Source organism: Lytechinus variegatus, chromosome 10 (genome assembly GCF_018143015.1).
Source record: "Lytechinus variegatus isolate NC3 chromosome 10, Lvar_3.0, whole genome shotgun sequence".
Lineage (NCBI taxonomy): Eukaryota > Metazoa > Echinodermata > Echinoidea > Temnopleuroida > Toxopneustidae > Lytechinus > Lytechinus variegatus.
This window is the reverse complement of record NC_054749.1, coordinates 33,401,618-33,412,499: the sequence shown is the minus strand read 5'-3', so window position 1 is coordinate 33,412,499 and position 10,882 is coordinate 33,401,618. Positions and strand designations below refer to the sequence as shown.

Below are 10,882 nucleotides of genomic sequence, written 5' to 3'. Positions count from 1 at the left end.
ACTAACCTCGCAATACATGTACGTGTCAGTGCCCCCCCCCCTCCCTTAATTTGATGCATGCATGTACAATACATACATACATACTGAATAAGAAGAAATTTAAAGAGTTTTGATTATGATGGTTTAGAAAGAGAATTTTAAACGTTCTGATTTTTTTAATCTCTCTCTTACTTTATTCCTCCACTTTTTTTAGAGAGAGATTATGCCTTACTTTAGGAAAGTGTTTCTTCAACATTTTCTCTTGACAAGCAATGGATCTGACATCTTTACTTGATTTTGATTGGCTGAGAAGCATTTTTGCCAGTATAGTACTGTCGATAAAATAAAGACTTGTCAGATACATGTACATGTAAAAACTCTACAAACCTTGAATAAATGCTCCACCGGTGTCATATCATCATCACCATCATCATCATCTTCACCATCGTCACCATCATCACCTGACCACCATCATCATCACCACCACCACCATCATCATCATCAGACAACATCATCATCACCATCATCAATCCACATCATCATCATTCATCTTCATCAGTTGGGGCACTGTCTGTAGTCGTGTTATGAGTGTCGTGACCATGGTGACTGTAACTGTAAGTGGGACAGGACTTTAATTAAAATTAATCATAGGCTTACATGTTACCTAGAACCGCATACATTCGTAATTCCGAAGGTTCGTAATTCCGAAGGTTCGTTATTCCGAAGGTTCGTAATTCCGAAGGTTCGTCAATCCGAAAACGAAATAAGGTTCGTAATTCCGAAGGTTCGTTTATCCGAAAACGAAATAAGGTTCGTAATTCCGAAGGTTCGTTAATCCGAAAACAAAATAAGGTTCGTAATTCCGAAGGTTCGTTAATCCGAAAACGAAATAAGGTTCGTATTTCCGAAAATGAAAATAATTCATTTTGGTAACAAAAACGATGTTGTCATTACAAGATTAAACGATATTATGCAATGATAGTAATAACGATCGATGATACATGCGTGTGTTGGGGCCAAAGCATGTATTTCATTAAGAATATAGGCGCCCTGATCAAGCATAGGCTAATTTCGATTTTATCTGAGCAATTGCTGCCTAGGCAAATGGTTTAATTAAAGATGCAGGGGATTAAGTGTGTTGGAAGCGTGCGAGCAGCTTCTAGATAATAGGATTTGTATTGGAGGGGATGTCATTTTTAATAACTGCATCTGCTGGTAATAAAAATAAAAATAATACGAGAAATGATCCTTGTGAGATGTTGAAAGCGCGAATCGCAAGCTCAAACTAGTAGACATTTCATGTAACAAGATGCGAAGTGAGCATTCGGAGCATTTTTTTGTAATCGTGAGAAAGATGTGTATCTTTCTAAAAGAATTAATGCGACGGCGAGCTGTAATTTGTTTATATACTGACCTGGGGCCCGTTGCATGAAACTTTTTACCTGAGAAACTCAGGTTGTTTTTACAGGAGTTTTTGCCCTGTGCTAAAGTCAATGGCGGAAATCAGACTAACCTTAGTTTTCAGTTTTTACCAGAGTTTTCTCAGGTAAAAAGTTTTATGCAACAGGCTTCAGAAAGTAATCTTTTAAGGACTGCATTTAGTGACTCATGAATAGAATATATGTCTCACGAACTAAATAATGAGAGCGCGAACCGCAGGCTTAAAATTTGTGATATTCAAACCTGAAAACTGGACATTTCATACTTCTTTTTTGTAACCAGGAATAGAATGAGTTCCTCAATAAACAATACTTGATGCGAGCGAGAAACGTGAGCCAAATTTTTCCGATTTTCCAACCTCAAAACTGGACATTCTAAGCGTTCTTGTAAAAAAAAATAATAATAGCTGGGAGAATAGTTTTCAGAACTGAAGTGGCTTCCCTGGGCAAATAATATCTATATCAATATTATCATTCTGGGCCCACATGAAATTTCCAAAAGTTTGAGCACGTGATTCGCTCGCAACATCTCACAAGGATGCCCTTTTAACAGTAATTGACCAAAAAGGTGAATTTTACATCTTCAGATTTGACTTTTTCCCCCAAACCGCTTGCTCTCTACGCTCGCAGAAATGAAACGTAAATATGTAACTTTAGTGATCACTTAAAAAATTGTGCTCAATTTAGTTACTACAAGACAACCTCTTCACACAGATGATAATCTAATGGTGAAAATATCCGTTTGCACCAAATTGCCCCTATTGGCCCCTTTTTTTGCTTTGCCCCCCCCCCAAAAAAAAAACCGTTCCGTCGCCATTGGTTAAAACATGCATCAATTTCAATTCAATTCAATTTCAATTCAATTCAATTTTTTTTTTCAATTCAATTTATTGTTAAACCATCAAATACAAAAACAATACAAACAAATTAACAACCATGAATCAGAAATTACAATGATGGTAAGGTGACCCCGGAGAAGCAAAGCTTATAGAAGGGGCCACCGGATAACATATATCAATAAAAAAAAAAAAAAAAAAAAAACACAATCGTAATAACACACTCATGCAGCAAAAAAAAATACATTGGTAATTATTTCAGAAGGTTAAGAGGTTAACATTGCCCTGCACAACTTTTTAAATCTAGTAATAGTGGAGCTGTTTTTAATGTCATTGGGAAGTTTGTTCCATAATTTAGGGAAAGTCATTTTAAATGAATTAGAAACAACAGAAGTTCGAACTTGAGGGAGACGAATGAGATTACATTGACGAGTATTGTAAGCATGAATTGATGAATTTGGAACAAAAATATCTCTCAAGGTAGGAGGTAAAATTTTAGTGTGGAACTTATACATGAAAACAAGAGAATTCAATGATATTAATCCATTCAATGGTAAAATGTTTAATTGGGTAAATAGCGGTTTGGAATGACTATTAAATGCAGCATTACATATAATTCGGATTGCTTTCTTTTGTAGAATGCATAACTTATCTAAGTGGGTTTTAAATGTGTGGCCCCAGACAATATTGCAGTAGTTTAAGTGTGGAAGAATAATACTGTTATATAAAGAAGTCAAAATAGTCTGAGGCATAAAAAGTCTAAGTCTGCAGAGAACCCCTATAGATCTTGATATTTTAGTACAAACTGAGTTGAGATGGGGTTTCCAAGAAAGATGTTCATTTAAAAAGACACCTAAAAATTGGATACTGTCAACTTTAGAGATTATATTACCACCAATAATAAGATTAGGAATATTCAGAGGAACCGTCCTGCCTCTTCCTCGAAAAATTATATACTTGGTCTTCTCAGAATTCAAGAGTAGTTTATTACAAACGAACCATTTATGTAGTTTATCCAATTCATCATTTGCTGATGATATAAGATCATTAATTTTTTTGTGAGTAAGTGTAACAGTGGTATCATCAGCAAATAATGAAAATCGTAAAACTGAGGAGCAATTAATTATATCATTAATATATAAAAGAAAGAGGAGGGGGCCTAACACAGACCCCTGAGGAATTCCACAAGATATATAACTTATTTGACACCATCGACCACCACTTGTTGCCTTCTACGTATCAAATAACTGGTGAACCACTGTAGTGGAACCCCTCTAACACCATAGTTTTCTAATTTACTTATCAAAATGTGGTGATCGATGGTGTCGAATGCCTTTGAGAGGTCCATAAATACACTAAGACAATAGTTGCTATCATCGATTGCTTGTGATATAATGTTTATTAAATTTAATACACCAAGTTCTGTAGAAAAATCTTTTCTAAATCCAAATTGTTGTGATATTAATATGTCATTGGACGAGAGAAATTTAAAAAGCCGCGTATAAATAATTTTTTCTAGCATTTTTGAAAAGAAAGATAAAAGGGCAATAGGTCTATAATTAATGATGTCATGCTTATCACCTTTTTTGTAAATTGGTACTATCACATCTGTCTTAAGTTTATCAGGAACGGTGCCTTGCGACATTGATTCATTGAATATAAAGCAAAGTGGGTTAATAATAGAATGGATACATGCCTTGATAACATGTGCTGCAATGCAGTCTGAACCTGGTGAGGCAGATGATTTCATGCAAGAGAGAACATTAAGTATTTCGGTATGTGAAGTTGGGTTAAAGAATAGTGAAACTGGTACACGATTGAATAAATAGTCATGAAAATGAGAAGAGGAAATGGGTATCTTTTCTTGTGTAGTCTTACCAATATCAACAAAATAATTATTGAATGCTTCAGCAATAGAAGCTTTACCCAATATTTTGGTTTGATTGTAGTACATATGAGAAGGTATCGACTTTTTTCTCTTACCCAGGAGCTTGTTTATTACGGACCAAGTTTTTTTCATGTTACCTTTCACGTTTTTAAATAAGTTTTCATAATATAATTTTTTACGTTGACGAATGATACCAGTTAAAATATTCTTGTACCTAACATATTTATCACGATATGAGATATCAGCCTTCTTTAGATAACGACAGTAAAGTTTGTGTTTTTTCTTAATAGATTTGCTAATACCGTTAGTGATCCAAGGTTTGTCGTATTTTTTACGGACTTTCCTCTTTACAAGTGGAAAACATTCAAAATATAAATTACTAAGTTTATGAATGAAAAGATGATAAGATATATTAACATCTGTTTGACAGTAAATGACTGACCAGTCAATCAAGTGTAGTTTACCTTTAAACAAGTTAATTTTCTCATTTGTAAAAACGCGTGATTTAGTACAAAAAGGTGGATTAATAGAAATTGATAATTCATCTTTCAAACAAAATATCGGGAAATGATCTGAGATATCGGAATATATTATACCACAGTTTTTATGCATATGAATGCAATTGGTAAAAATGTTATCAATTAAAGTTGCAGAATGTCTAGTTACCCGTGTTGGTTTAGTAATAGATGGAAATAAACCATTTGAAAACAGAGTATCTAAAAAATGACTAGTTTTGTAATTGATATCAGAATTGAGTAAATTGATGTTAAAATCACCTAACAGATATATTTCTTTATTATGTAGATTAATATTGACAAAAATACTTGAGAGTGTTTCTTCAAACATGGCAATATCAGTATTAGGTACTCTGTAAACACATCCAATAATAATTCCTTTCTTTTGGGGTTGTTGAATTTCAATAAAGAGAGTGTCACAATGATCACGGCTAAAAGATATATCAGAACATAAATTATAATCAATATCGTCTCTAATATATAAAGCTACTCCTCCTCCGTGTTTATTAAGTCTATCTATATGGACAAGTGAGTATCCATCGATGTCAAACATATGAACTAGAATATTGCTACGAAACCAAGTTTCAGAAATTCCAATAATTGTAAACCTATAATCTAGTGAATTGAGTAGAAGTTGTAATTCATCACAGTTACGAACCAAGCTCCTTGAATTGACATGCAGTATTGAAAAAGTTTGAGGAGTAGATTTATATTTTTTGACGAAATCATCAGAAAACATATACGTACAAGGATCATTTATTACATCATCATCATCATCAAGTGAGAATTGTAATGAATTTAAGTCATTTAGACTTAGAGGGTTAACAGATAAAGAGTTATATTTTTCTTCATTAATATTTTTTTCTAAATGAAAAAAAGTAAATACAGACAATATAAATTCATCATCATCTAGATAGTGATTGAAAGGAAATATTTCTGAACTGCAGGGAACACAGAATGTATTGACTCCATTTGATTGTATTTTACAACAGTTATGACAAAGATTACTATTACTTCTCATCAGAGGAGCAGAGTAGAGAATTAAAAAAAAAAAAAAAAAAACACAGTATACCGATACAGAGATATGATATCAATGTACGAAAACTAAAGCTGCATTGAGTGTGTAAAAAAAGAAAAATGCAAATCTTATACAAACTTACACTAAGGTTTAAAAAGCAGAAATCAATATCGAATAAGAAAATTTGTTCAGATTATATTACAACTGTCATGAAGGTATCCCTCCAAAACCACATTCAGCAAAAGTAAATGCATACATAAGATAAATATAATTCAGATTCCTATAAGGGGAATAAATCTATAAAAGGAATTCGTATGTAATATGTTTGTCACACAATACTAATTTCATTCGTTTTGATGGAATATTTTTCATATAGTATTGTAATATTTTAACAGTCTCCATATTGTGAATCAGTCGGAAAAAAGAGCAGACCTTTAAGTATTTAAAAATCACTATTAATCCAATAAATCTGTACATAGAATAAACGAGAAAAAAAAAGAAACTATCAATCCGCAGTCATCACATACTTGTGAAAATTACTTAGGCATGATGAATCAATCATAATAGAAATTTAGCAATCGTTTCGTTTTACAGCTCATTTATGTTTTATTCATAGGTTTAAAAAAGGAGTACAAATATAAAATATGTGAACTTGATTGAACAGTCAATAATAATCACAAAGCCAAGCTAATTCTGGTCCTAAAAAACAAAATCGGGAACCAAAGGATATGTACATAGATGCACGAATGATCCCCAAGGGAAAGTAATCAATATTTGTATACATTAGACACATGCTTGAGGGGGATGAAAAGGATCAGGGAAGAAACATTTTATGTGGTTATTTCCCAGTAGGTCGCTGTATACAACTATCGTGATGACATTCAATGTACCAACAAAGACACTTGCTGCTCTGGTGCATTTATAGTAGTTTATATTGTAAAAGCACTGAATAGATCCGCGCAATTAAGACAAATTCTTATATACATTTTTCCACGGTCACCCTTGAATATATGGAATACAAACACAGATCTATTGCTTTACATCGTTTAGCTCGTGGTGCACATGCTGAAGGTAAGAGTAGCTGTGTTCGTCTTCATGGCTAACTGCAAAAAGTTCTTAAAATGTCCCCTTTAGATCAGGTCAGAGCTTATATATTGAAAACTTCTGTTCGCGCTTCTTGCTAGCAGTTATCTAAATTTAGTTACATAGGCATCTCGCTTTGAAGATCACAAACACGTTGCCCATCATACTAAAAAAAATATATAGCTTGCGCTCGCATTATTTAAAAAGGGTTTATCATGTTATTACATATTTACTTTATTTTATAAGGATAAAGCTAATTATTGACTGTTAGGACTACTCTTTCAAAGAAACAAACCAAAATCAACTTTAAACTGCCGATCAAGGAAAATATGGCTTAAAAAAATTGCCCCCCCCCCCCTCTATTTGACGAAAGTTGGATCCGCCGGGAGGGAGGCAGGGGGCATCAAAAATGAAATAAAAAACAGGGGAATTAATATTTTCCAAAATGGGAAAGTTCCTTTTTCAAAAATAAATATGCCGTTTTTTCATGTTTTTTCGAAATAAAACTCTTTTTAAAGTATACAAGTTAAGTTAAGTTTTCAGGCTGGAATATTTAAAATTTTCAGCTTGCGCTTCGCACTCTCATTCGATTGGTGAAATATGCATCCTATAAAGAGGTCACTAAATGGTTTCTTTAACAGGTTCCTTTTCTGGTCAGTATGTTTAAGCTCGCGTTTTGCGCTCGAGTTAATTCTTTAGTTAGATGCACATCTTTTTAATGACAGCAGAAATCTGCTCGGATTTTTAAAAACTAATTTTCATTTTTTATTGAAATAACCTAAAGTTTTAGCTTGTGATTCACGCTCGCAACACCTCGCAATAATACCATTTTAAGAATAATTGACCACAAAAAACGTTATACAACTTCACCTTTGAATTTGTTTTACCAAGCCGCTCGCTCATTATACTCTCTCCCGAAAAATAAAGCCTAAATATACATTTTGCCATAATAAGAAGTCACTTCAAAAAAAGTTTTCTCTACTTAATCACTATCAAACACACAATGACTTCAAGCAGATGATAATCTTAAGGTGAAAATATCACCAAAGTGCCCATTTTGACGTATGAGTTTCATTTTTTGGCTTTACCCCCAACGAAAATTCGTTCGGCCGCCCTTGCCTTCCCAACCTCATAATAATTGAACGGCAACAGTGTCCCCCGCCCCCCTCCCCTTGCCTCTGCCTCTGCTTTCCCGGTTTTCATTTTTAGGATTAACGAACCTTATTTTGTTTTCGGATTAACGAACCTTATTTTGTTTTCGGATTAACGAACCTTATTTTGTTTTCGGATTAACGAACCTTATTTCGTTTTCGGATTAACGAACCTTCGGAAAAACGAACCTTATTTCGTTTTCGGATTAACGAACCTTCGGAAAAACGAACCTTATTTCGTTTTCGGATCAACGAACCTTCGGAACAACGAACCTTTTTTCGTTTTCGGATTAACGAACCTTCGGAACAACGAACCTTCGGAACAACGAACCTTATTTCGTTTTCGGATTATCGAACCTTCGGAATAACGAATCGTCGGAATTACGCCACAAATGTTCGGATTAACGAACCTTTTTTCGTTTTCGGATTAACGAACATCGAGGTATAGGCAATTTACGTGTTTCGGAATTACGAACCTTCGGAATAAAGAACCTTCGGAATTACGAAGCTTCGGAATTACGAAGTGTAACCACCTAGAACCTACCTGTCATTTATCTTCTTTTGAGGAAGAAAGGGGCTCTCTGGCGCTGACTGCCTTGCTGATTTTTCTGGCGTTGCCGTCGATTTGTTTTTGTGCTTCATTTTTTCTGTCTCCCTCCGCTCAGTCTTTCTCACAAACAGGGTGGACGATATGATATGAAGTTAAATTGATACATACACACACTGCTCCCAGTTGGCAGTTACAGAAATGAACTGAAATATTAACATAAACAACAAGGAGACAGTGCTGACTGTGAGTGTGATGATCCGCCTTCACAACTACGGCAGTCCCGCGCCCGATTCTATTCAGCTCAACGTAGATAACCTATCAAGCACGCCGGGTCTGCCCCGGTGGAGGAAGGGTGGACGACGAACTAGGAGAAATTTGAAACGAACACCTTCGAGTTCTGCTAGTATAATATAGCTTCCTGTAGAACAGTTTGGTTAACTCCAGTTACCGAAAATACGCGCCAGCGAAGTAGAAATATAACATCTCCTTTTTCGAGCATTTACATCTATTTTCAGTCGACCAAATGTATTTATTTTTTTCTAGATTTGGCTCAGTCCGTTCGAGTTGTCCTGCATTAATGCATTACTTCAATTGGGCGCTTCCGTTTGTTTTTTTAAAAAGGCCGACGCGTACGTACGCGCACGCACCGCGCGTGTCAATTACTCATGAATATTCACCAAATCATGAATATTCGTGATTTTCAGAGCCTAGGATTTGTATAGTAATTTGTTCTGATTTAAAAAAAAAACATATTCTTAAATTTATGCACCGTACTTATCTAAATAATCAATCTAATACAATAGAAAATTGACAATAGACAAGACGATTCGAATTACGCTGTCCTATTTCTGAAATTGTATCCGGTAATATTTTTAATGATGGCCGGGGTGTCCAAACTTCGCGCAATTTTAATCAATATTCATCAGGCTTAATTTTTTTCACAAAATATTCATAATTCATACAAAACCAATTCAAGAAATAGTTACCACATTGACGGCAAGTTCGTAAACTATAAAATCATGGACGAAATGTAAAGTAGGTCAGGGGGTTTCGCCGGTATCGCGATCTCAAAATTCTATTCCAATCAGCGAATGCGCGCTGTGCTGTAAAACCGTTCAGAAAAAGTGTGACCTAACTTCGCGGACCAAAGTTTTCGTGGAGATTTAAACAAAAACTCAAGCTCAACTTAAGTGAAATATTTATATCAGATTGATAGCAAAATGCTTTATCGTTTAGTACCACATTTAACTCACATTTTGGATGATTTCTGCTTGCAAAATGGTGATATCGTGATGCTTGTTGAGAATAGATTTCTTCAAAACGGGCGCTAACGGTGAATTTGCCGATCTTTTGCCAATATTTTCATGAGTACTGAACTCATCGTAAAGAAACTTACATCAATTGGTAATTTTAGGTCGCTTTTCTCGTTGATGATGTTGATGACGTCGAGATTTCAAGGATATTGGCTAGTTAGTAGATAATGACCGTCCGCGAAGTATGGACACCCGGGTGGACACGCACGAAGTTTGTACTCACTGCCAAATACTTTTTTGTGAGTTTACTGGATAATGTAAAAAAAAAAATGAAGGAGTAGGATGGGATGGGAGGTCCATACACTTTCAAATGTTTAAGCCTTCTTTTTTGTCTTTGGATTACACTAAATAATATGAGTTCAATAGTTGTAATCTTCTTCAATTTTGTTCTCTTATTATATTGCCCAACATTTCGTAATAAAATTGACGAGACTTTTCTTGAATTTATACTTTTCCAAATGGCTGTTAAAATCGATTGTCCGAACACCGTGACAACCATTTGTTTTATTTTATAAACGTGAAGTAATATGGAAAACCTTTAGAGATAAAGAAAGATAGAAAAGGGAAGGGAAAAGGGTATGTGGCATTCCATTAAAGGGATGGTCCAGGCAGGAAATATTTATATCTCAATATATAAAAATAATAAGTAAAATTCACAAAGCGGCAAACTACTGAAAATTTGATCAAAATCGGATTAAAATTAAATTGAAATTAATGGTTAGTTGAGCCACCTTCTGCATGTTCTGGGACTGAGCCACAAAAACTATGTACAAAACATATGGGGGAAGAACCAGCAGGTAACTTTTTTTAGTCTTTCACTTACTAATTCTCTTCACTAACATCCTCTAAAAGTAAAACAACTGTCATGTGAATTTGCTCAAGTTTCTGCATGCATATCGATGGCTTTTGAAGGTTTGATTGTTTTTTAATATACATTACCACATTACCATGGCTCAACTTACCCTATGTTGACTGGCTCAACTTACCCTATGTTGACTGGCTCAACTTACCCCAGTCCGTGCTTAATGCGATATTACAGCCACACATTTGTTATGCATGATCCATCCGATGTAACAGACTATATATGACAAGAATGAGAATCTATATACC

General features: G+C 34.6%; 1 protein-coding gene across 1 annotated transcript in view; it reads right to left on the bottom strand.

Annotated features, from left to right (window-relative positions):
• Positions 1–9,054, bottom strand: part of LOC121423155 — a 41,929-nt gene extending 32,875 nt beyond the window's left edge. Inside the window, exon 1 of the mRNA XM_041618457.1 lies at positions 8,454–9,054. Within this exon, the coding sequence (XP_041474391.1) occupies positions 8,454–8,551 (98 nt within the window). The 5' untranslated portion in view covers positions 8,552–9,054. The remainder of the gene's footprint in view (positions 1–8,453) is intronic.
• Positions 9,055–10,882: the final 1,828 nt, after the last annotated feature.